General features: G+C 40.2%; 1 protein-coding gene and 1 non-coding gene across 3 annotated transcripts in view; one reads left to right on the plus strand and one right to left on the minus strand.

The window, feature by feature from the left end:
* The window catches only part of LOC145399420 (serine/threonine-protein kinase NIM1-like), a 56,461-nt gene extending 40,600 nt beyond the window's left edge, over positions 1–15,861 (plus strand). For both annotated transcript variants that reach the window (XM_080272036.1, XM_080272037.1), the window contains 6 exons: positions 3,056–3,167; positions 3,440–3,596; positions 9,759–9,929; positions 10,569–10,655; positions 11,133–11,381; positions 12,320–15,861. In XM_080272036.1, coding sequence (XP_080128162.1) covers positions 3,056–3,167; positions 3,440–3,596; positions 9,759–9,929; positions 10,569–10,655; positions 11,133–11,381; positions 12,320–12,616 — 1,073 coding nt within the window. In that variant the 3' untranslated portion in view covers positions 12,617–15,861. The remainder of the gene's footprint in view (positions 1–3,055; positions 3,168–3,439; positions 3,597–9,758; positions 9,930–10,568; positions 10,656–11,132; positions 11,382–12,319) is intronic.
* An 8,397-nt stretch (positions 15,862–24,258) lies between these two features.
* Positions 24,259–24,377, minus strand: LOC145399575 (5S ribosomal RNA). The gene has a single exon (XR_013897326.1). It is a non-coding gene; the product is annotated as a 5S ribosomal RNA (ribosomal RNA).
* Between the last annotated feature and the right edge of the window lie 2,923 nt (positions 24,378–27,300).

Here is a 27,300-nt window from a genome sequence, read left to right on the forward strand (position 1 = left end):
ACACACACACACACACACACACACACACACACACACACTATCCATCTGCCTTTATCACTATCCGTATATATATAAATTCTCTCTCTCTCTCTCTCTCTCTCTCTCTCTCTCTCTGATTAGGTCCTGCTGGTGTAATCAAGGGGGAAAAAGAGCGCCAATTAAGAAGATTATGAGAGAGGGGAGGAAGGAGAGAGAGAGAGAGAGAGGGAAGGAGAAAGATGGAGAGGTGGAGAGGGAAGGAGGAAGGAGGGAGGGAAGAAGAAGGAGGGAGGGAAGGAGAAGGAAGAAGGGAGGGAAGAAGGAAAGAGGGAGGGAGAGAGAAAGAAGGAAGGATGGAAGGAGAAGGAAGGAGGGAGGGAAGGAGAAAGAAGGAGGGAGGGAAGGAGAAAGAAGGAGGAAGGGAGAGAGAAAGAAGGAAGGATGGAAGGAGAAGGGAGGAGGGAGGGAAGGAGAAGGAAGGAGGGAGGGAAGGAGGAAGGGAGAGAGAAAGAAGGAAGGATGGAAGGAGAAGGAGGGAGGGAGGGAAGGAGAAGGAGGGAGGGAGGGAAGGAGAAGGAAGGAGGGAGGGAAGGAGAAGGAAGGAGGGAGGGAAGGAGAAGGAAAAAGGGAGGGAAAGAGAAGGAAGGAGGGAGGGAATTAAGAGGGGAGAGAGAAGGGATGAAAGGAGGAAGGTGGTGGATGGGAAGAGAAGGAAGGAGGGGAGGGAATGTAATGGGGGAGATGAAAAAATTGTATATATTAATAGAACGGAGAGAGAGAGAGAGAGAGGAATTAAATGGAAGCTAAGGATAAAAAAGATTAGAGAGCTAGATATAAATAGAACAGAGAGAGAGAGAGAGAGAGAGTAGGGACATTAAAAGAATATGGAGTATAGATATAAAGAAAGAGATTAGAGGGATTAGTGATAAAAATAGAACAGAGAGAGAGAGAGAGAGAGAGAGAGAGAGAAATAAAAGAATAAGGAACAAGGGATAAAAAAGTTTAGAGGGAGCGAGAGATATAAATAGAACTTGAGAGAAGGAAAAGGATATTGAAGAGAGAGAGAGAGAGAGAGAATCATATCCTTCCACGTCAACAATTCTTCAAAAACCATCTATAATACCACGAACAACGGCTCAAAATTTTTAAATCGTGACGTCGTAAACTTTGAATTTTATATCCACTTTCGTTTTAATTTCATATCGATAGTAGTTTTGAGAAAGATATTTGAAATGCTGACGAAGAGTTTACCAGACTTTAAAACTGTGTAATTATAATGAACTACTGCTGTTGGGAATGGTGTATATAGGTACGTACTCTCGTCTGTTAAGGAAGCTCCCTAACAAGTCTTCCTTGGCGATTTATTTCTGGATTTTGTTGGTTAATACGGTCTCCTTTTGTACGTTTTTGCAGAGTATGGCGATCCATTTGTATGTACCTCTAGGCAGACGCCATAATCATGTCAGGGTTGGCCGTTTGACTTTTGAGTTGTTTTACGGGAAGAGGCGCTAACCCTCCGCCAACCCCCTTGTTGACAAGTATGAAACACGTATTGGTTGGTTATATGGCTACCACCCAGCACTGTCAATGGTTTCCAGACTTACAGGAAACCATTAGGCTTGTCACTCAATAATGTAAAGCCACCTGAAAAAGAAAAATGGGTAATGAAAAGTGACAAAAGATGGGAGAAATAGGAAGAGAGGAGGACAGACAAAAAGAATAAAGGTGAAGGAAGAAGTAAGCGGCACTACAGTACATTAGGTGAGTGGATGATGGTCGCCACCACCTACTACCACCGTATGGCGATTTATGAATTATTTAAATAATACAGAAGTGGACGGGAAAGTGCAGTAATCAAAATAATTAACTTAGGAAAAGGTGTTAGGGAGCTTCCTTAACCGACGAGAATAACGTCCAAAGACTTAAGGTATGTGTTTAAATGTGACCCAATCCAGTAATTATTTTGAATTTAAAGGAGGCCGGGAAAGATTTGAAAAGCTGGTCTGTGATTGGCGGAGGTTTTTATCGGTGGGCTTGGCTGAAGAGGGAATCCTGTCCCGCTATTGGTGGAGAGGCTGATGACGTCATGGGAAGGTCGGCTATTGATTGGTTATTATTTTGATTTTCTCGGCGTGTCGGGCGATTGTGAGAGAGAGATTGGAAGAAGCTAAAGGAACGGAAAAAAGTGAGTGAGAGAGAGAGAGAGAACCACACCCCTTTTTCTTACTTTCCTTCAATCCTCCTGTTTCCAGAATTCTGTACCTTGTTTCAAAATGTTTCGCCTTAAGTAAAAACATCTCTTAGGTTCGAGAGGCCCCCGTTCATGGTCGGAACAGCTCTTTAATTGTGTTCTGATCAAAGCCAGACGATTTTACTGAGCTGGTAGGAGTGTGAGATGCTGATGGTGGTGGTGGTGATGGTGAATGATGGTGATATTTTAGAGAAGGTGGAAATGACATGATGACGAGGAGGAGGAGGAGTAGGATGATGATGATGAGGTGGAGGAGGAGGAGTAGGATGATGATGATGAGGTGGAGGAGGAGGAGTAGGATGATGATGATGAGGTGGAGGAGGAGGAGTAGGATGATGATGAGGAGGTGGAGGAGGAGGAGTAGGATGATGATGAGGAGGTGGAGGAGGAGGAGTAGGATGATGATGATGAGGTGGAGGAGGAGGAGTAGGATGATGATGAGGAGGTGGAGGAGGAGGAGTAGGATGATGATGAGGAGGTGGAGGAGGAGGAGTAGGATGATGATGAGGAGGTGGAGGAGGAGGAGTAGGATGATGATGAGGAGGTGGAGGAGGAGGAGTAGGATGATGATGAGGAGGTGGAGGAGGAGGAGGAGGATGATGATGAGGAGGTGGAGGAGGAGGAGGAGGAGGATGATGAGGAGGTGGAGGAGGAGGAGGAGGAGGATGATGAGGAGGTGGAGGAGAAGGTTGTAGAGGACGTGGAAGAGGAGGATACTGATGGTTACGATGTGGAGGAGGAAGAGTAGGATAATAATAATAATAATAATAATAACAACAACAACAACAAAAACAGATCCCTAATCATCTCTTTTCCCTTTAACAGATAAGGTAGCAGTAAAGGTAATAGATAAGGCGAAGTTGGATCAGAAGACGCAGAGGATGTTGGCAAGGGAGATAGCAAATATGGATGCTGTGGCTCATCCTAACATTATCAGGTGAGAGAGAGAGAGAGAGAGAGAGAGATCCACCAACTCTGCCACATTTCAATACTTATTCACACATACATTCCTTTCTTCACTCACTCATTCATTCTTGCTATTTAATATTTATTGATTTCCAGACTTTTGTAGATTTTCCACTTCCAGTCCACGTGTTCTTAGCTATTTAATTAACCCTACTGCCTATGGTTTACGCTCCACTTCTTACACACACACACACACACACACACACACACACACACTCACCCCTGCTCCACCTCTCCACACAGGCTTTTCGAGGTGGTGGAGACCCTGTCCAGAATCCACTTAGTGATGGAGTTCGCGCCGGGGGGAGAGCTGTTCAATCGCGTGACGACAGATGGGAGGCTGGAGGACAGGCAGGCAGCTGGGGTGTTTGCACAGGTCCTGGCGGCTGTGAGTTATCTGGTAGGTGGAGAGAGAGAGAGAGAGAGAGAGAACCTAGTCCCAGTATTTCTTCCTTTTTACCCTAACGTTAACAGGAGAGAGGGAGAGAGAGAGATTGTGTGTGTGTGTGTGTGTGTGTGTGTGTGTGTGTGTGTGTGTGAGAGAGAGGGAGAGAGATAATCTAGTGCCAGTAACTCTTTCTTTTCACCCTAACATTAACGGGAGAGAGAGAGAGAGAGCAACACAGAATAAGTCTCTACATAGCTACGATTTGGTGTGCGTGTGTGAGAGAGGGGGAGAGAGAGAGAGAGAGAGAGGTCAAGTATTGCAAATCCCCAGTACACTATAATTATTTTAGTATTTTTCTGTTACATTTAGCAGTCAACCTAATCCCTTTACCATCCAGAACGCGTTACACTTTAATCCCCTTCAGTATCGTGACATCTGCCGCTGGAGAGGGAAGCCTTGTCATGGCACCCACGTATATCTAGATGGGGGAGCTATCTCGGTGGTCAAACTCCCTGATCTGCCTCTTTATGCCCCCAAAGGAGTATGGTGGGCTGCAGGAGAGGGGGTAACTTCAGCCTGTAGTCCACTGGGTTCACATGCAGATTAGAAGCTTGGGGTTACAACGACAACTGTTACTACTGCTACTACCAATACTACTATTTTTATTATTATTTATTATTATTATTATTACTGTTACCGGTACTTTTTAGTTACAAACCAAAAGGAAAAATCAGTGCCTAAATATGGAAGTGAAATGTTATGAGTTTTAAGCGTAGATTTGTAATAATTTATTGATTCTGCTTGTCTGTCTGTATATCTGTCTCTGTCTATGTCTATCTATCAGTCTGTTCATCTGTTTTTACTAGAATTTTGCTTTTGTGTGTTCCTTCAAGTTTAATGCCTTCTTATTCTTGGTTCCTAAGTCGGCCCGTTATGTAGGTGGGAATTAGAGTTAGGATAAGTGTGTGTGTGTGGTGTGTGTGTGTGTTTCAATTTATATGTTTTCAATCATGGGTTCCTGCCGTGTCCGTACAGAATATATCGCTGAGGAAGGCGTGTGGCGAAATATCCAAACTACGTGCCACGCTCTGATGACGATATACGAGATTTGTACCTGTCGAAAGAAGTCCATTATCCCGTGGCGGAAGTTTGTTAAAAATCTGTGTAGTTTGTGAAAAGTGTGTGTTGTAATTAATATGGCGTCTTGCTGGGAGAGAAGTTTGTGAAATCTGTATATACCAACATTACTTTACGGTCCGCTAGGTGAGGGAGAGCGGGACCTTCATGTGGTGGTACTGATAAATCCGGGTGGTGGAGCTGCCTGGTTATATACACATCCCTCAACTCCCTCCCTATCCCCCGAAGGAATGATGGTGGGAAGCAGGAGAGGGGCAACTTCATCCTACAGTGCACAAAAACTGTTGGCTTAAGTTCCCCTCGTGCCGGTGTTTAGGGAAGGAGAGGAGGGACGTTTGCATATCCGGGCAGTGGAGCCGCCCCTGTCAGTACCACCACGCGTAGGCATCCCTCTCCAGTGCCACACAAATGTATAAAGTTTGGTAATAAAAGGAATGGCAGGGCAGTGACGATAGAAACATTAAGCTGGCCATTTTGTATTGACGTTCTTGGAAACAGTCAGAGAGGAAGGGGTCAGGGTTAGTACACACACACACACACACACACACACACACACACACACACACACACACACAAATGCTGAAATGGTGAAAGTAAAGAAAGACTTAGAAACAAGGGTGGAGGAAAAAAGCATTAAAAAGGAAGTGAAAAGAATAATCCAAAACAATCCAAAGTTAGTCAGAGATTCAGTAGAAATAAATAAATCAATAGTAATCACTGGTATAGAAGAGGAAGAAATTAAAAACAAGATCACTAGAGACAAAAAGGAGATGGCAAATGTAATGAGCTTACTGAAAGAAGTATCAGAGGAAATCTGTAGTAAAGACATAGAGGAACACAAAAGGTTAGGGAAATACGAGAAAAGCAAGACAAGACCTCTGAAGGTGACTTTCCAGAGTGTAAACACTGTGGAAGAGATACTAAAAAATGCAAAGAATCTTATGGAAAAAGAGGAGTTCAAAAATGTATGGATAAAAAGATGCCTAACACAAGAGGAACTGGAATTACTGAAAGAGAAAAGGGAGGAAGCAAAAACAAAAAATGAGGGAAGATCAGAAGAGGAGAAGAAGAAATTTTTTTACAAAGTAATAGGATTGCAGGTACGAAAGGGGTACACAAACAGGATGGAAGAAAAAGGAGGAAGTTAGTAGAACCATGTCATGACAAGTATATAAACAAGATGATAAAGTTGATGTACTCAAATGTGGATGGAATGGTATCTAAATTACTAGAAATGAATGATTATGTCAGAGAAAATGAACCACAAATAATATGCCTAACTGAGACAAAATTAACACCAAGGATATCCAATGACATACTAAACTTAGAGGAATACAATATATGGAGAAGAGACAGAAATTTAAAAAAAGGAGGAGGAATTATTAACTAAGAAAAATCTAAAAGTCAAGGAAATAAACCTAGATATACCATCACAAGTAGAACTGATTGCAGTAGAGATCGACACATCTGAAGGTAAAGTAATTGTAGCCAATTTGTACGTGCCACCCAGATCAAACACATGGGAAAGAGACGAATATGAGGACCTGGCAGAGAGTACAATTCAGAGTATAAGATCCTTGTTACATAAAATGAAAGAGAAATCGGAAAGAATTATACTAACTGGGGACTTCAATACAAATATAAATTGGAATACTCTAGATATAAATAGCCAAGAAAGCTGTTGGGACCAAGAGCTCCTGGATCTCGTACAAGAGTTTTTCTTAACGCAACATGTGAGGGAAACCACTAGAAAAAGAGGACTAGATGTACCTTCAGTGCTGGATCTAATATTTACTAGGCAAGAAAATGACATTGACAGTTTAATATATCACCCTCCACTCGGCAAAAGTGATCATGCAGTACTAAATTATAACTTCAGGATAGCATATGATATAGTAAACAGCAATGACAGTTACAAAAAGAGACTAAACCATAAAAAGGGAAATTATCAAGACCTAAAGAAGTATTTCTTAGAAGTTGATTGGGAAAATGAGCTTAGAGGACAAGATTTAAATGCTGTATATAAAAATTTTTGTGAATTTTATGAAATAGGAGTCCAGCAGTACATCCCACAGCACAAAGAAGCAGATAAGAAAATACAGAAATGGTTCAATACAGAATGTAAAAAATCAAAAGAAAGAAGAGATTTGTTGTGGAATAGATACAGAAGACACAATAGTGAAAGGGCGTATAACAATTACAAACAAGCAAGAAACGACTATACAAGCATAAGGAGGGAAGCCCAAAAACAGTTTGAGGAGGATATAATAAATAAAAGTAGTGATCAACCAAAGCTGTTTTACAGCTATATCAGAAGCAAAACCAAAGTAAAAGATATAATACAATCAATTACGGACGAGGGAATCACTTATACACAAGAGAAAGATATTTGTGAAGCACTAAATAAGAATTTCCAATTAGTTTTTACAGAAGAAAAAAATTTTGAGAGGGACTATGTGGAACACGCATGTCCACACATACTACCAGATATACAAATAGCAGAAAAAGTAATACAGGAGGAGTTAAGTAGATTAGACAGAGGAAAAGCAAGTGGTCCTGATGAAATTTCATGTTGTGTGTTACGAGAGTGTGCAAAGGAGTTAAGTAAACCATTATTTTTAATTTTCAAGAAATCCTTGAGTCAAGGTAAACTACCTGATATTTGGAAAAAAGCAAATATAGTCCCCTTATTCAAGAAAGGAAATAGACAAAATCCTCTCAACTACCGACCAGTATCACTGACCAGTGTTGTAAGCAAGGTATTAGAAAAACTTATAAGAAAAGCTTGGGTAAATCATCTAGAAGAACACTATGATAACAGAAAGACAGTTTGGTTTCAGAAAAGGAAAATCATGTGTTACTAATCTGTTGAGCTACTATGACAGAGTAACAAACACAATACAGGAAAGGGAAGGATGGGTGGACAGTATCTATTTAGATTTCAAGAAAGCTTTTGACACAGTACCACACCAAAGACTTTTATGGAAGCTGTACCATCAAGGAGGAATTCGAGGCAAACTGTTTTGTTGGATGCAAGACTTTCTCATAAAAAGAGAAATGAGGACAGTACTAAGAGGAAACTACTCATCATGGAAAGAAGTGACTAGTGGAGTACCACAGGGTTCGGTGCTGGCACCAATCATGTTTTTAGTGTACATAAATGATATAAACAGTAACACTGGAAATGAGAGCTATCTGAATATGTTTGCAGATGATGCAAAAATACAAAGGAGACTTACTAACACAGACTCTTGTAGGGAGCTACAAGAAGAATTAAATAAACTTCATGAATGGAGTAGTACATGGCAAATGGAATTCAGTGTGGACAAGTGTCATGTAATCAAGTTTGGTAAAAGTGGAAAAAGACCTGATTGGGATTATAAGTTAGGAAATAAAACCCTATTCACAGCAGAAAGAGAGAAAGACCTAGGTGTGATTATCAATAACAGACTATCTCCGGCTGACTTCATCAGCGAGAAGGTACGGAACATGTATACACTGCTTGCAAATATGAGAATAGCATTCACATACATAAATGAAGACATGCTAAGAAGGATAATAACATCATTCATTAGACCAACCCTGGAATATGCATCAATAGTCTGGAGTCCTCATCTCAAAAAGCATATAGACAAGATTGAAGAAGTTCAAAGGGCCGCTACAAGATGGATACCAAGCTTAAGGGACCTAAGCTACGAAGAAAGACTAAATAAACTGAATCTACCAACACTACAGGAGAGAAGGAAAAGAGGTGACATGATAATGCTATATAAGTGCATATCAGGAAAGGAGAAAATAGACATAAATGATTACTTATATGGAGAAGCATCAGCAAGAGGACACTGCAAAAAACTGCATAAGAAGAGAGGTGATAAAGACGTAAGGAAATTCAGTTTCCCAAACAGAGCAATTGATCAATGGAATGCACTACCGAATGAAATAGTGTGTGCCAAAACAATTGACAAATTTAAGAATATGTACGATAAATATGGTCTAAGACACGGGACAGTACGAGCTTGACTCATTCATGTAAAGATACAATTAGGTAAGAACAATTAGGTAAGAACACACACACACACACACACACACACACACACACAATAACGCGTGTTGATGGTAGTCGTTCCCGGGAAAGCCATCATAGAAAACGGGGTGACCTGACCTTTTGGGGTAAACTTCTCCAAACTTTTTAATTTTCGTAAGTGCCTGGCATTTCAAAAACTTTACTCATAAAAGCGTGTCTCTTATTACCTTTGGCAGAGGTTTATGGTGGAGTGCAGACTTATTTGTTGCCATATTTTTCATAATTTTGTAGTTCGCATTTAATTTGACATGTATGGATTCGTTTTGAGATTGTAAAAGTTGGAGAGAGAGAGAAAGAGAGAGAGTGTCATGTTGCAAAGGTGAATTCAGTTTTTATATCCAATTTGTACTCCATCATTCCTCCGTTAATTGTCTCCAATACCTCATTCATTTCCTCTACATCCACCACTCCTCTCCATCTATCCATCCATTCACCACCCACCCAGCACAACCTCTTACATCTCCTCATCAATTTTCTTCATCACTTCATCACACCACCTCTCCCCCACCACCATTTTCTTTCCACCTCCCCACCAGATCCCGCCATGCTAAATATCTCCACTTTATCAATTCCCGTCGTATTTCTCTCCACCAAGTTCCTCCATCCTTCCACTAAATCTCTCCACTTTATCATTTCCTGTCATATTTCTCTCCAAATTCCTCCATCCATCCTCTAAATCTCTCCACTCTCATCAGTACCTGTCATATAGCTCTTCACTAAAGTCCCCCATCCTTCCACTAAATCTCTCCATTTTCTCAGTTCCGTCATATTTCTCTCCAAATTCCTCCATCCTTCCACTCAGCCTCTCCACTTTATCAGTACCTCTCATACAGTATTTCGTACCAAGTTCCTCCATCCTTCCATAAATTCTCTCCACTTTATCAGTATCTGTCATAGCTCTCTTCATCTTTTCTCCAAATTCTCTCCACCCCTCCACTGTCTCCACTTTCCAGCATGACCTATCCATCATCCACCGGGACATCAAGGCGGAGAACGTATTCCTATCTGGGCCAGGCCAGGTGAAGCTAGGTGACTTTGGGTTCTCCACGCGAGTTAATGACCTGGAACAGCAACTGACTACCTTCTGCGGATCACCCCCCTACGCCGCACCGGAACTGTATAAGGTGAGTAGGGGTAAAACACACACACACACACACACACACACACACACACACACACACACACACACACACACGGACTTGGATAATTTCTGATCCCACATAACTGTTGAAATCGATTGCAAGAATTTGGTAGAATTAGCAAAGTTATCTTCAATTCACTCTCATATTAAATGTCAGGACCAACTTGCCTAGCCCTGGGTTCCTACGCTCCTCATGGGATGACATGGGATTGGATGATGGATGGTTGGATAGAATACTCTCATCCTCATCCCATTTGTCTTGGTGAGGTGGTGGAGGCAGTGCAGTACTCATACAAATATTACTGAAATGAATTTTATTTTATTTTTACTGTAGATTTACTGTACTGAATATACATTAAAGAGCATGACCATGTTAGGATATTGTCTCATTGAAAACTGAGGTCATTAGTTGTGTAAATGGTACTGATGTTAGGTTAAGGTAGGGCAGGGCTGGGTAGTGTAAGACAGAGCTGCATTAGGTAGGATAGAACAGGGCTGGGTAGGGTAGGATAGGGCAGGGCAGGGCAGGGTATGGTAGGGTAGGATAGGACAAAACAGGCCTCAGACATACAGCAAATCATCTACCCTCCTCCCCCATCTAATTTTGAACTCTGACCCACAGGATGAGTCATACCAAGGCCCAGCAGTGGACATCTGGGCCCTGGGTGTCCTCCTGTACTTTATCCTCACTGCCGACATGCCGTTCAAGGTAGGTGTTGCATGTCCACATTTTTGCAGCCATAAAAGACTCGGAACCCACTATTTCTTCATGGAAAATAACATGAGGAAGATTTGTTATTTATTTATTTATTTATTTTTAATTTACCTGCTCAGTTAGTCCCATAGTAGAGTACTCCTAAGGGGCCTTGGAGCTTGTTAGGAGTCAAAGCATACATTTCTGCAGTTCAAGGAATTTCAGCTGTAGAACAGTATCTTTAGCCCTGGCAGTGTTTTAAATGATGGAAAAACCTCCAGGTGCCTCATGAATTAGCATTGTGGTAACAGTTAGTTATACCATAGAGGCATCTGGCTAATAATAATATTGTAATCATTTTATACTGTAATATAAAGGATGAATTAGATGGGCACTTCCAGTTGAACCATTCAAGGCACTATGATATGAAAACAGTAATAATGATGACAAGGAGGAACAATAACTGAAACACTCACCATCTTTCTCACGCAGGCCAATACTGTGGCAGGTCTAAAACGTCACATCCTAGCGGGCGGATACACCATTCCTGAACATGTAACGCAGATCCCAACCTCCCTCATCACATCCCTCCTAGCTCCTCAGCCCTCAGACCGCCCATCAGCTGTAGAATTGGCCTCACATCCGTTCCTAGAGAATGCTGGGAAGGATCTGAGTAGCTTGAAGCCCCTGCCGGATCATTTGGTGGCCCCTGTTCTGTCAGAGCCGCAGCATGAAGTGGAGGTGAGAGAGAGAGAGAGAGAACAATGGGTAATACAGAGAAAATGAGAGAGATGGAGAGAATGATGAGTAAAATAAAGAAAACTAGAGGAAGAGGGTGAATAGCATGTGATTGACTCCCATGCTGTTGATAATTGCTGAGGTTTTAGGGGACAGAGAGTGCAGTGATTATGGTAGTAGTGGTAGTAGCAGTAGTAGTAGTAGCAGCAGCAGTAGTAGTGGTAGTTTTGTAGTTGTGTAGCATTTTTAGCTGTTGGTCTAGCGAGTAGTATGCAGTTATAGCCCAGGTAGATAGTTAAAGAGCATGTATGTAGTTTGTAATTATAGTAGAGTTGTAGTAACCTAACCACCAACAACACCCACTCAGATCAAAGCATTCTCCATACTTAGCTCACAGGGAATAACAGAAGATGCATAAAGGGACAGGGCAATCATATGTAGTGTGTTGTATGCCTGACTGTTAAATAGTCGTCATACTTTCACACTTTCTTCTTTTTCCTGCATCCTACCTTACCTCTATCCTTAGTGAGAAAAAAGGGTAGGATTATGATTTTGATGATGTACTGGGTAATTATAACCATAGCCAAAATAATGTGGCAGTTATGTAGTTGATTGGTGTAGGAGGTATGTAGTTTTATATATTATTGTTGTTCTGTAAGCCAACCTCTCTTAGTCCTTCAGTGGGAAAAAATGATTATGACGATGGTGATTCATTGATAGCCTTAGCAGCCAAAAAATGTAGCAGGTATGTAGTTCTATGTAATTATTGGAGATTTATAGTTGGGTTCGACACTTTACTATGCTGGAGGACAGAAAGATTTGTAGTTATGGTCTTAGCTGGTGAGAAATCATAGAAGATGTGTAGATGAGGCAGCAGATGTGTAGTTGTGTGTGTGGTAGTTATGTGGTAGAGATATAACTGCTAACAACATCTGAATCAGGTTGAGGCGGTCTCCACACTTGAGTCTTGGGGAATAAGTCGAGACGCGCTGGATGACGGACGGACCCAGGGTGCGCGTTCTCCCGCCCTGGCCACCTACCGCATCCTCGCCCACCGCCTGGCCTTCCCCGCCCCATCCCAGGAGCCCCACGCCCCACCCCAGCCCCAGCACTCCTCTGCCCCGTCCTCCCCGTCAAAAGATGCGTCTCCGAAACGAAGGATAGGAAGGCTTGTTAAGAATGGTCATGCCGGTATCTCTCCTAATCAAGTCAAGTCCAAAGCCTGTGTCATTGTTTAGGGTTTACATCTGGTGTTTGTTTCCACCTGACAGAGCTGGGCTAATTTTACACCTGGAACACTAAGGTGTGATTACATGGAATTCTGTGAAACCTAGTTTAGTGGTAGAAATGTGTCTCCTTGGTTGCTAGTCAAATCAAGAACTGGGTCATTTCCATAGCTAGAGTTTTAAGTTGTGTGATTGCAAAAAATTCAGTGAAGCTTAATTATGTGGTAGAAATGAGTCTCCTAGCTTACTAGTCAAATCCATCCTCCAGTCTGATTACACTTAGCCATCAACCAAGCTGAAACGGGTGAAGGATCTTTGTCAGGTTATAACAGATGCGTTCTGTTGTCCATTTTCTAGACAGTCCATATTTTTGTTTGACTGGTGGTTTCTAGATTTATTTTTGAGCAAGGTGTGTGTTATTGTCTTGGTATTGTGTTTTATTTTTGTGTGTTTGGTCATTTCTAGACTTTTGTGTTTTATTTTGTCTGTTTGGTCATCTGTAGACAATCTCGTTTTTTTGTATGATTTTTTTTTTGTGTGGTGCTGGAGAGGGATGCCATCATCATTTCTAGACTTTTGTGTTTTATTTTGTCTGTTGGTCATCTGTAGACAATCTCGTTTTTTTGTATGATTTTTTTTTTTTGTGTGGTGCTGGAGAGGGATGCCATCAAGTGGTGGCACCAATATGACTAGGTGGTGGAGCTGCCCAGTTTTGCAAACATCCCTCAGTCTCCTCCCAACCACTGTAAAGGAGGATGGTGGAATGCAGGAGGAGGGCAAAGTCAGCCTGCAGTTCACTGAATTCACAAACGTATGAGCTTGAGGTTGCAGCTACATTATTACTAAAGCTGCTTTATCACATCACTACATTCAGCAACTAGATTTGCTTTGATGAAGGTGTTTGTTTAAGTCTGTTCGTTGTGTACAATTTCTAGGCAATTCACTTTATTTTTATTTTACGCTTCCTGGCAATTTGGTTGCTAGATATGTTTTGAGCAGGGCCTGTGTCATGATTTATGTGTGTGTTGTTTCAAAGATGACTGTTGGTCTGCTGGCTTTCCTAAATTGTCCTGTTTATTGCTGTCTTTTATGTTTTTGCTCAGTCTACCAATTTGTCTTTTGACTTGATTGGTTTTTGAGGAAGGCTTGTCATGTTTAGGTGTGTGATGTTTTGTCATATAACCTTTCCGGGCATTCTTTTGTTATTCCATAGTTATCATTCATTTTAAATAAATCCTAACCATTTCATTCTGAGGATGTCATTTTCATTTTATTCTTCATAGCTTTAGACAGCTTTGATTAAAATTAGAAGGATCTTTATTGGTGACAGGATTAATAAAGGTCATATCTAACCCCTCCAGTTTGAAGTTACAGTAATTCCAAACCGAAAGCAACTGTCAGGTGGCAATTTTATCCTGTCCATAAAGTCTACTGTATTTTTTTAGACTGGGTTTCCATAAGCCTGTGTGTATATGGGGTGTGTTTGTTGTCAGTTCTTATCATTTACTATTTAATTGGTGCACAGAATCTTCTGTTTTCAGGATGGGTTTATATACGTCCATAAGAAAGTTGCAGTTATCCATTCTCTCCTGGTGTTTGAAAAGTCATGTGATTTTGTGTTGGTATTGGGTGATGTTCTGTCTAATACTTGTTTTATATTGATGTATTTATGTTGTTCACATGATCACCGAATTGGGCATTTGAAGTACGATGTCTTTCATGAACAGACTGGGACATGCCTATTATGAAAACGTACGGGTTTGATGATATTTCTTGACTATAAGCTAATCAGGTGTTCTTAGTCCTCTACATCTAAAGCAGGGTAATGTGCAATTGGCTGTTATCATTACAATTGAGCATACAGCTTTTCCATTTAGTCTTAGCGTTTCTGTTGTAACCTGTAAACTTTGATGGGCATTGTGAGAGATCCTAATTTATTGCCAAAATTTTACACTCAAACTGTGTGTTAAAGTAGGATTAATGTGGGATTTTGTGATACATTTTTGCTTGGTCTTGGGTTGAACACAAGCATATCAATATACATGTCAGACCATTCAGGTCAGTAGTAAGACTTTCAACTCTATATGAAGGTGAGCTTTCCAAGTTTATGAGTCGTGTCCCATAGCCATTCATTGGCCTAACACATATCCTCACAAGTGATGATGTGCTGCAGCACTTGATTAATATTCTCCATACTGTACAGTACTTGTTTTCACATAATGGAAGGTATCAGTAGATCTCTTCGCTTTCTTAAGTCCACAGGAAAACAGAAATATACAACTCTTCTTTAAATTTTAGGGTTCAGAGGTATATTGTTAGGATGTGTGAGGAATGCTGTATGCACTGTGTCTTGTCACTCCTTATTTTATGAAAGGCTGGTCTAGTTAGACGTGTACTGTATATCAATTAAGTTGAGCATTTTATCCATGCTAAATATAAATGTCATGGTTGTATTCTTGTAGGCAGAGGAGGCTAATAGAGAAGAAATTGATGATGATAGTTTCTAACTTTCACATGAGGTATTTCCGTTAGAAGAGAATATATAACCTTAAGGGCTTAATGCAGATACATTGTAATTGCTCTGCCATGGGAGTAAGTTGGTTGTGTACCCTGAAATGTACATACATTACTTGACTGCAGGAGCCTTAGACCCTGACACTAAAATAAAGGTAGTGAGGGTAGTGATATGGGATTGGTTGTTACATTGTTATTACATGTATATATTAAGTGACTGGAAGAGTTATGATATTAAATATAATTATATACTCGCATATGGCACGCCAGGGAGAGAAGCTGGTCACCTTTGTCTCAAACGTTGAGACTGGGCAGCTGCTTTGGGTCCCTATTCTCCTGAGAGGGCAAATTATTACTGGATGAAAGATAGATAGATAAATAGATAGACAGGCCTGTCTTAATGAAGGGGTCATTGAAGCTTACAACTCCTCTTGTTCAAAATATCTTTCCCAAGCTGAATTAAGTTGTGTGATGACAGTAGCAGTAGTAGACATTGCAACCCCAGGCTGATCTGAACATGAACCCAATAAACTGCATGTTGAAGCTGCTCTTCTGCTGCATTTTACCATTCACCTTTTGGGGGATAGGGAGTAGGTTGAGGGACACTTGTATAACCAGACATTAGAGCCAACCGGTTATGTTGATGCCATCACAAGGAGGCATCTGTCTACAGGACCATCAAGAGTAAATGCTGTAGATGTCATCATACTGAAAGGGTGAAGGATAGAGTGTGCTTCTGAGAGGGCTATGTTCTTGTGGGCTAGGAAAACTTTGGTACATTTTTTTTTTTCATTTCATATAGTTTTGCATTTTATTTTTTATTGATTTTTTAAAAATATATTTAACGGGTTGTACAGTACTTTCCATAGATAACTCAGAAAAGAATAATAATTTTCCAGAGGCAGATTTAAACTCTTCTGTCTTATAATGATGACTGTAAATAATGGGATGGAGGAATTAAGGAATTGTGATATTCAGTACACATCTCTATCAACCTCCACATCCCACCAAGCTATTCCATATAACTGTACAGTACTTGGTTTTTCACCTGATAGAACTGTGCCACTCCCTCAACTCGAACACTGAGTTGTGGTTGCGTGAAATTCAGTGAGTCATAGATACTAACTGAACCTACCTTCCATTTTGATTACACCTGGCCATAAGCTGAACTGAAAGGGGCTAGGATTCGTTGTCAGGGTAGAGTTAACTTGCTGTAGTCACTTCGGTCATTTTACTCTAACTCTGCGTAAAATAACCATCTCTGTTAATTGAATGCTGAGTTGTAATAATAGATCAACACTAGAATATGATGCTAGTCGTGAAGAAGCAGTATAGAAAGGGAGTAGAGCCATAATATTGTCTTTTTTTGCCAGTGAACCACATGAAATAGTTGCAGTAGAACAAAAGTCAGCCAAGTTAAGGTGAAAGAGCTATAGTCAACACTCCTCATACTTTCTGTGTTATGTTGTTGCCTAGTCAGTCCGTTAGTCAATATTTCAGCCATTTAGCTGCTGTATTTAGTTCATAAATGAAGATACTTTATAGACAGACCCTTCTCTACGGTTGCAGCAGTGACAGGCATCATTTCAAAATGAGGAATTTGATGACATCTGTTGGTATAGTGGTTTATGTACACTGGTTTGGGTCACATCCCCAAGAGGTGGCTGTAGTTTTTTCTTTTATCACCAGGGGTTTAGGCTGGTCACCTACCCTTAAATGTCTTGAATTACAGTAGCAGAGCAGACTACATTGAACCAAATTCAGTTTGTATAGCTCTAAAAATGTGTTGTAGAGCATTAGGCAAGCAGACCATTATTAGGTAGGTCTGCAACAAGTCATCTCCATCCAGTTTGTAGGTGTTAGACGAGGTTAGCATCATTCATCACTCATCTCATAGGGCTGCATTCTAGTTGAATTAGGAGGATCTGTACTGATGCAACTTCCTCAGTGATATGTTTTGCACAGTCCAGTAACTCACATTCTCTTGTATGTTATCTGTTTGGTATGATCCGTGTTGATATTCAGACATAGGTGCCTTCATGTGGTGGTACTGATACCCAAACATAGAGATATTACTGGTATAAGGAATTGGCTGTGACCATTTTTATTTTCTTCTTTTTTCTTGTTTTTTAAGTCAACAGATGTCATCATTTTATTCTTGCCTTCTGATTATATTATTCAGTTCAAGGAGTTTTTGAACTGGAGGGGGTAGCTTTCATTTTTAAGAGTCCTTGCCAGTGTTTAATGAAATAGTCTGGAGGTAGCAAGAACAAAATAGAATATTTATTACTGGGTTCAGGAAGTTGATAAGTAAAATAATCTACTAAAGAGGAGTTGCCAAGAAATTTTTGCCAACTAGAATGCAACTGAAAAACATTACATATCATTTTCATACATTTGACAACATGTGTTTTACCATCCACTCATAGTGCATAGAATATTGGGGTTGTATGATCGAAAAAGAAAGAGGCATCGTGTTTCATATTTTAGAGGGTTGTGTGGGACTTGCTAAACATGTGCGAGGTTGGTTTGATTTCAGTTAAGGATATGAATATGAAGCACATCATTTCTGATAATTGAGAGTTGTTTGAATAGAAAGGAATTATTATTATATTTTCCCCATTTAGAAAGTACTGTGTATTTTTTTTATTAATAGTCTTAATTTACCATTAGAAATTTCTTTTAGTTGTGCACATGAATACCAACCACACAACTTTTGATAATTGAGAATTAGTTGAAAAGAAGTGTATTATTTTATCTTTCTTCCATTTAGAAGGTTGCATGGGACTGAGGATTAATGTTACCATGTATTTTTTTATATTTAGTGTTTATTTACCTTAACAAATTGATTTTAGCCTAATAAAGGAAGTGATGACTCATGCCACTTATGACAGCTTGGTTGGAAAAAGAGGCATTGTATTATCTTTCCTAGGGCTGCATGGGACTGGCTCATTGTTACCATAAAAGAAATTGGTTTCATTTTAGTTAAGGGAACAGATACAACTCACAAGAAAATGGTTTTGTATATGATGTTGTGATTGTGTAGTGTATATCAGGTGCTGGAGTGGGCTGCCTTCATGTGGTGGCACTGATTTGTCTGGTTGGCTCAACCGCTTGGGTATACAAACACCCCTCAGTCACAATCCTATGCCCTAGCAGGATGTTGGTGGGCTGCAGAGGGACAACTAAACCTGCAGTGCACTGGGTTCACATTTCAGATGAACCTGGGCCCACAAAAACAACACCTGTATCTTGGCAGGATCTTCATACCAGTTGTTTGTGACATGATGTAGCCTCGTTTAACCTCATCAGCTCAAGGATATAATTTTTGTTTTATTCTTGTTATCTTCCAGTGATTTTATTCAGCATAGGAAGGACTATTTTTTGAGTGAAAGGATTACCGAAGACTGTACCTGATCTTTGGTTTTGAGTCTCCCAGTTTAGTCAAATTGTCTGGAAATTGCAGGGGGAAAAAAATCGGATACCATAAATGAATGAATGAATGACTAAATAAATAAATAATTAATAAACAGCATAGATAAATAATTATATGAGTAAATACTAAATAAATGAAAGATGTTGTAATATGGGCTATAATTGTGTGTGTTTGGAGAAGGAATTAAAGTGGTTAGAACACATTTCTTGGAGTGCATAGTTCTACTTCCCAAGAGGAATTTAGACTATTTGATTATCTAAAGCCTGCCATGGGAAGTAGGCTGGTCATCTGCCCTTAAACACATGTACTGTATAATGTTCCACTTCCACTCTACCAGGCAGTTTCTCGTATTATGTGGGGAAGGCTCAGTATTATCAGTATCCCTGCATCATTTATTCACTCATCTACCCTGCATCATTTACAGTATTCATTCTTCCACCCAGCATCATTTATTCATTTGTCCACCCTGCATCATTTATTCATTATCCATCCTTCATCATTTCATTATCCATCCTGCATCGTTTATTCATTATCCATCCTGCATCATTTATTCATTATCCATCCTGCATCATTTATTCATTTGTCCACCCTGCATGATTTATCATTTATCCACCCTTCATCATTTAACATATATCCACCCTGCATCATTTATCATTTATCCACCCTGCATCATTTATCATTTATCCACCCTGCATCATTTATTCATTTCACCCTGCATCATTTATGCATTTGTCCACCCTGCATCATTTATGCATTTGTCCACCCTGCATCATTTATGCATTTGTCCACCCTGCATCATTTATGCATTTGTCCACCCTGCATCATTTATGCATTTGTCCACCCTGCATCATTTATTCATTTTTTCACCCTGCATCTATTATTCATTTCACGCTTCATCATTTATTCATTTGTCCACCCTGCATCATTTATTCATTTATCCAACCTGCATCATGTATTCATTTCCTACTCCCACTGCCATCCCCACCCCCACATCAGCAGCCTGAGCCATTCCCACAACACATGATGCTGCCAGGGGGGTTTCTAGTGGAGTGCTATTTTTGGACCTCCCTGCTGCCTAGTTTTGGGGCCCTGCACATCATAGAGGGGGACAAGATTTTATTCTTTTTCCTTTTCTTTCTTTGTCCTCTCCTTTGTAGTTTCTTTTTCTTTTTTTATTTTTATTTTATTATTTTTTTTTCCCAGTGTGATCTAGTTGTATATAAATAGAGAATTGACATATCAGTCTTCAAAGTACGGTACATGCCTCACTATGTTTCAAAATTATTCAAAACTCAGGTTATTTATTTCTTGTCTTGTTAGGGTTAGGGATCTGTATGATATAGTTTGACTTCATTTAGTACAGAATTTCAGTGACATTTGCATATCTCCCAGGCTTGTACTTTGAGTGGCTTGGAATTTCTTAACACCTCTTCTTTATTGATTTACTTCCACATTACACTTAGAATCATGTTTTATATTATTGATGGAAGCTGTTGATAAGAAAATGATTAAATAGCATACAGGAGAACGTTAAGAACGTGTAATCTTGTTGGTTAAGAAAGCTTCCTAGCAGCTTTTCCTTAGCAGTTTAATTTTGGATATGGCTGGTTAATACCCTTCTATAAGTAATCTGTGCAGAATCTGTTGACATTACAATAATTTAAATATCACAGAAGAGGGCAGTGAGGTCTAATAAGCAAAATAAACAACTTAGAAACAGGTGTTAGGGAGTTTCTGTAGCAGGTAAGAATACAGGCTAAGGTGTAATCTAGTGACATCAGCCTGTATTCTCGTTGTGTAAGGAGACTCCCAAGCACCTCTTCCTTAGCAATTTATTTTTGGATATCTATCTATCTATATACCTAGGCTGCTTCCCCCAAGGAAAGGGAGGTAGCCGAGACAGGACGACTCACTCTCCATTTACTCATCCATTCAAACACATTCATTCGCATCTTAGCCCCAAAGGGGAGAACGGACAGATCCTCACCGCATCACACCGCACAAGGGTCAACTGCGCAATGCAAGCAGTGACATCCACAGCAGGGCCCGACAGCAGAACTGGTTTACCCCTGCCACATCATAACAGACCCATCCCCTTACCCGCACCTGACCTGACTAGCTGATCAGACCAAATGCGGGAGAATATCCCCTCAGGGCTGCGTCATCACTTATTCATTCACAATTTCTCTCCATTTATTTCTGTCACGCACAGCCACTCTTCCTTGCTCAACAGACATCCCTCTCACATCCAGCGCTCTCTTCACACTGTCCATCCATCCTATTCGTGGTCTTCCTCTCAGTCTTACACCTCTCACATCAGATCTAGTTATTTTTTTCACCAATCGCTCATTATCCATTCTCTCCATATGCCCAAACCATTGCAACACCCTCTGCTCAACTCTACCAGCCATCTCCCGAACAACTCCAGTTCTCCTTCGCACTTCATCATTTCGCACTCGATCCATACGCGTCACTCCACACATACTCCTCAGACATCTCATCTCCATTACATTCAAACTTTTCCTCTCTGCTACACCCATATTCCATGTTTCAGCCCCATATAACGCAGTCGGTACCACAACACCCTCATACAGCCTTCTCTTTACATCCATTCTAAGCGAACGACATTTAAACACTTTTTTCATTCCTCCCAGCACCTTTCCTACTTCATTAATTCTAAACTTCACTTCTGCATCTATTCTTCCATCCACAGCAACATGTGACCCTAGATATTTAAAACAATCTACCTCCTCAAGCAACTCACCATTCAAAACTATATTCATCCCCCTACCATCTATCAACCTCGTACACTTCATCACTTTACTTTTATTCTCATTTACTTTCAATTTCCTCCTTTCACACACCCTTCCAAACTCCTCTACCAACTGTCTCAATTTCTCCTCTGAATCAGTCACCAATGCAGTATCATCTGCAAACAGCAGTTGCTTCAGATTCCACTCTCCTCCATCAACATTTACCAGACTCAGACCACCTAAAACTCTTGCATTCACCTCCCTTACAACACCATCCATGTAAATATTAAACAACCAAGGCGACATCACACATCCCTGTCGCAGCCCCACTCTCACGGGAAACCAATCACTCACAGCATTTCCCACTCTTACACACGCTCTACTATTTACATAAAAACTTTTCACCCCTTTTAGTAACCTACCATCAAGTCCATACAATCTTAAAACAGTCCACAAAGCCTCCCTATCAATTCTATCATACGCTTTCTCTAAATCCATAAATGCCCAAAACACATCCTTGCCTTTCGCTAAATACTTTTCACACACTTGTCTCACAGCAAACACCTGATCAACGCATCCCTCCCTCTCCTAAAGCCACACTGCTCATCACTAATCACTCCCTCTGTACCCTCTCTAACTCTCATAATTAACACTCTACCATACACTTTACCTACAACACTCAACAGACTTATACCCCTAAAGCTAGTACATTCATACTTATCACCCTTGCCTTTATACAACGGGACCACACAAGCACTTGCCCAGTCAATTGGCACCATACCTTTCTCAAAGCACACATTCAATAATCTTACTAACCAGTCAACAATAGTCACTCCACCACCCTTCAGGCATTCCACAGCACACCCATCCATACCTGCAGCTTTCCCTGTTTTCATCTCCTTTACTGCCTTCTCCACTTCCTCCTTCGTGATCAAAGAATCATTCAACTCTCCCAACACATTTATTCCTTGCACCCTTCTATCTGCCACAATCTCAGCCACGTTTTCCTCCTCTACATTTAACAGTCTTTCAAAATACTCTGCCCATCTCTTCCTTACTGCATCCATCTCAATTAACATCCCTCCATCCTCTGCTTTTACTCGTTCTTCCTTCCCAGACTCTCCCTTTCGCACCCTTTTCACCTCCTTCCAAAACATTTTCTTATTCTGTTGAAAATTCTCTGTCAGCCGCCTACCCCACCTCTCATCTGCTGCCACTTTAGCATCACGCTAAATATGGTGGGATAATATCTTTTTTTTTTACCTTATTTATGCAGAGTACTAAAGAATTTTTGTGATACAGAATAGGACTGTAAGGTCTAAAAAGCAAAATAAGTTGCTTAGGAAAAGGTGATAGGGAGCTTCCTTAACACCTAGCCTGCAGCAATCCTAAACATTTCATATGTCTGTGGTGCAGGAATAGCGGTTGAAAAAAATCATGTTTTCATCATGTGTTTTGGCCGACTTATACCTAACCAAACATAACATTTTAGTCAGACAAAGTTTACACTCCACACTGACGATTTGCCTCCCACTCATCAAGTATAAGCATGCAGTAGGTGCAAAAAATGACCCGAAAATTTCACAGTATTTCATGTGGCTCTTCTGGAATGTACAACGCAGTCTACCGATTGGCATTTATGTAATGCTATATGCATCCGAAGGGTTATCTGACAAGAATATGGGCCTTATCCTGCTGTATGTTATGGATGTATACTATGTTGATAACAAAACAGAGTAAATAACATAGTGGAGAATGTTAAGGCATTGTTGTGGCTCCAGGCCCATCTGAGTCTGACCCTGGTGGACTGCAGGCTGAAGTTACTCCTCTTGCAGTGCACCATCCTCCTTTTGGGGGATAGGGAGGGAGATGAGGGATATTTGTACACCCAGGTGATGGAGCAGCTCAGTTGTATCAGTGCCACCACGTGAAGGCATTCCTCTCCGGCACCAAATTTATTTACTGATGCAAATTGTATTGCTATGAAAATGAGAATGCTTTGTTATAATTTATCCTACCATTACACCTGATATTCTCCTGTATTCCTGTATGTTATTGATGTAAACTGTCAGGAATTAATTGTATACAGTAAGTAGCATATCAGACAAGGTCAAGGTATAATGTGCCGGAAGAGATGCTAAGAAGTCCCCCTTGCCACCTAGAGTATGAGCCCCATAGACATTGAGTGTGACCATCACTATAATAGTCATCATTTACAATCACATGACAAATCAAATAAAAGACTATAGTTTCACTGTGTCTGATTTTCCTGGGTATCTTTTTTTTTTTTTTAATGAATTGATAATGTATACACTAAGTATTATTTTGGAGTTGCATGATTGGTAAGTTGTAGATGAATTAACATGTAAAGTTATTTGCACAGTATTAGAGTTGAGGTGAAGATGAAATTTGTGTATTTTTGTGCTCTTTATCCTTTAGTCTTGAAGTAGATGCATGTCATACTTTTTTTTATACTTTAAGTTGTATTTTGCCTTTAGAGTTGCTTGTGATTTATTATAAAATAGTTTTGAAATTAGAAGTTGTGTGTGTGTGTGTGTGTGTGTGTGTGTGTGTGTGTGTGCATGTTTGAACCCCTGAATCATGAATCAGAAGTACATGTATGTCTTGCTAAAGACTGCCTCACAGTTCACTTTAGCAACATTATGGCCTGCACATATCATAGAATTTTACTTGTGATAACCTAGACATTTACTTGTAATTCATTATAGAGCTTCTTTTCATTTTATTTATATTTTTCTCTTTTGCCAGAAATTAGTTTTTATTATGCTTTTGACCCAACAGTAATGAACTGGAAGGATGCCTCTAAGCTTTTCAATATGCTTCCATTGCCAGACGCCATGTATCCCAAACGGGGTGGTCAAGGGCTTAGAGTTAATTGTTTTACAGGGAGGGGCACTAATCCTCCACCAACCCCACTTGACACGTAGGGATGCCAACAGCATCTGGTGTTCCCAGGCGGTCACCCATCCAAGCACTAACCAGACCCAACGTTGCTTAACTTCGCTGATCGGACGGGAAGCGGTGTACTCAATGTGGCATGGCCGTTAAAACAAGGATTCGAACCAGCCTTTTAATTAAAAGCCAAGGGTAAGCTGAACATAACCCATTAGCCTGCTTGCTGAACTTGTCCTTGTTTCACTTAAGGTGTCTTTTGCCAGCATGTAGCCTAAACTTTGAATAGAGATTAGACTATACAGTGTTGCCATGAGTGATGTGTGGCTACGGGCTTGATTACTGTACTTTTCTTTTTTCTCTTAACTTGGCCTAAAATTGTCATCTCTCCATCTTGAATCCGGAGATGTAACAATATAAGGTACACTAGTATATGTCGCAAGTCAGAAAAAAGTGCTTTGTTAAAGGATATAGAGCCATAGCAATGTCTTTTTCTGCTACTGTGTGAAATAAGGTACAAAAGAACAAAAATCTGGGCCAAGAGAAGGTGAAAGTCATGCACTGTTCATTTGATTTTTTTTTTTTTTTTTTTTTTTTAATGAGCTTGGTAATTAGAACCCTTACACTATTCCTCATGACAGATTTCCTTTTTTCTCAACACATTCCAGGAACTTCTGGCTTATTTTGGCACTTACTGAAGCTTCAACCGCATTGAAAAACTTAACACTGTTTCTATATTCTTTTCACCTTAACCTGGCCCAAATTTTTGTCCTTTTGCAGCATATTTCATGTAGTCCAGTGGCAGAATAAGTTAATAGCACAACTCTACACCCTTTCCACAGCACTTCTTTGTAATTAGTACCATATTCTAGTATTAATCTGTTGTCACAACTCAGTATTCTAGAAGGATAGGTGGTAATTTTAGGCCAATTGAGTAAAAATAGTATAGAATTTTGCACTACTCTCTTTTTCCAACACTTTCCAGGAATTGTTAGTGGATTTTGATGTTTGGTTAAGCCTCCAGTTCCATAGAATACTGCCATGATCTACCCCAGCGCAGGAGTTATGATAGAGGTAAGTGTGATGTCAATTTTATGATGAATGTATTGAGTGGTAGGTGTTGCTCCATTTTATTACTTAACTTTATTAATATTGCTGAATGATATTAAACTGGACCACTCCCACAACTTTAATATTAAGTTGAGGTTTCTTGAAAGTTTATGAGTTGCAGTTTTTGGGTAGGAATGAGCCTCCTTGATCACAATTTGAAAATAAACTCGCCAGTGATTACACTTGGTCATCAAATGAGCTGGAAGGGGTTAGGGATATTTGTCAGGTTAAAGAATGTGCACTACAGTAAATAAAGCACAATTATTAGATATTTAGGATCTTAATGTAGTAGTTTTAATTTTTGTGAATGAGAAAGATTAGCCTGCAAATTATACCCTCTCACAAGGTGCTATGTAGATGCCTGTGCTTATAAGAGTATGGTCTATAAGAATGGTAAGAGGGATTAGGATCAGCGGTGTATAAAATAACTTTGGTTATATTTATGTGACTGTAACTGTGTATGGGAAGTTTTGGTACCAGTCACCACTTCACTGGACTTTCTAAAAACATAAGGTATTTTTCTTCTTGTGTGGTCCTGTTATTATTAATGTTGTTGTTGTTGTGACCTAAACTTATCTGGGTCAGTTGACTGCAAGAAACTGATTGCTTCAGCTGGGCCCTTCCAGAAAACTTTTGTTGGGGTTATGTTGATGGATTGCTGTACCTGTTTTGTGAAAGTGAAGTGCGTGAAGTTGGTGTATTGTGTTGGGGGCTGCATTCTAGTGAGGGCATAGTGGCTTGCTTTTGAGTTCTATTTTGTTTTGGCTGTGACCCATTACAGTGAGGGTGTAGTGGCTAGTGAGTTACATTTACCTTGGCATTTACCTACATGTATTATCTTGGTAATGCAGATTTTGAGTTTTGATGTAGTATTATTAAGGAAACTCTTGAATAGGCACCAAGAGGCAAGGTAAAGCATTTCCTGCACTGAACAGAAAATCTGTAAAATTATGTATTTTAGTAATCACGTGGAAACTTACCTTTCCTGTAGATTTTTGACTTGCGTGCCATCTGAGGTATAGAGAAATTCAGGTTCATAGACTTAAAATGGGAGCTTGTGTTGAGTGCCTTGCAGGGTATGGTTGGGGAAAAAAATGGATTGTCATTAGCACAACTAATTTTTTCCTTGCCAACTCTCACTATTGTCCAAGAGTATTCAAAGAAAGAAAGTAGAGTTTGACCTGTTTAGTCCAAAGATGCAACTTGTTGCATATCATCATTATCTCCACCGCCATCATCATCATTGTCATCAGCAGCAGCAGCTTGTCACTTATCATCATCATTCCACCTCTTCCCCCCCCCCCCATCATAGTTACTAAAAAGGGTTATTTAAACAATCAGTACTGCGAAAATACACTTTAATTCCTCGCATAGAGGTGCACATGGGAGGTGCACAGCCAGATGCATAAACACATGCATGCACACAATGTGCACACACACACACACACACACACACACACACACACACACACACATACACATATACACACACACACACACATATTTACAGTATTATGCACAAAATATAAAAAGTAAAGTAAACAGGACAAAATTGGCTTCAGTTATGTTACAAGAGTCGTATTTTTAGTGGCATGGGAGACTTCTTAGCACATTCTTCTTAGTGATTTTTTCTGAACATCTGAATATCCTCTTGTATGTTAGCAGTGAAGAACATCCGTCTATCTAGATCCTGATGCCTTCATGCCGTATGGGATGGTTACATACAAATTGCTTTCATGTCATCCTGCCCTCTGTCATCAAACTGCCCTCTCTCCAACTCGCACCCCCTTCTCTTATGTTTCTCTCCACCCCATCCCTCCACTTCACATATCTCCACCCCATCCCTCCACTTAATACATCTCTCCATCCCATCTCTCCACTTCACATATCTCCACCCAGTCCCTCTACTTCCTATCTCTCTCCATCCCATCCCTCCACTTCAAATATCTCTCCATCCCATCCCTCCACTT

This window comes from Coenobita brevimanus, chromosome 49 (genome assembly GCF_032717465.1).
Source record: "Coenobita brevimanus isolate Jiangsu-jjx chromosome 49, ASM3271746v2, whole genome shotgun sequence".
NCBI classification, from domain to species: Eukaryota; Metazoa; Arthropoda; class Malacostraca; order Decapoda; family Coenobitidae; genus Coenobita; species Coenobita brevimanus.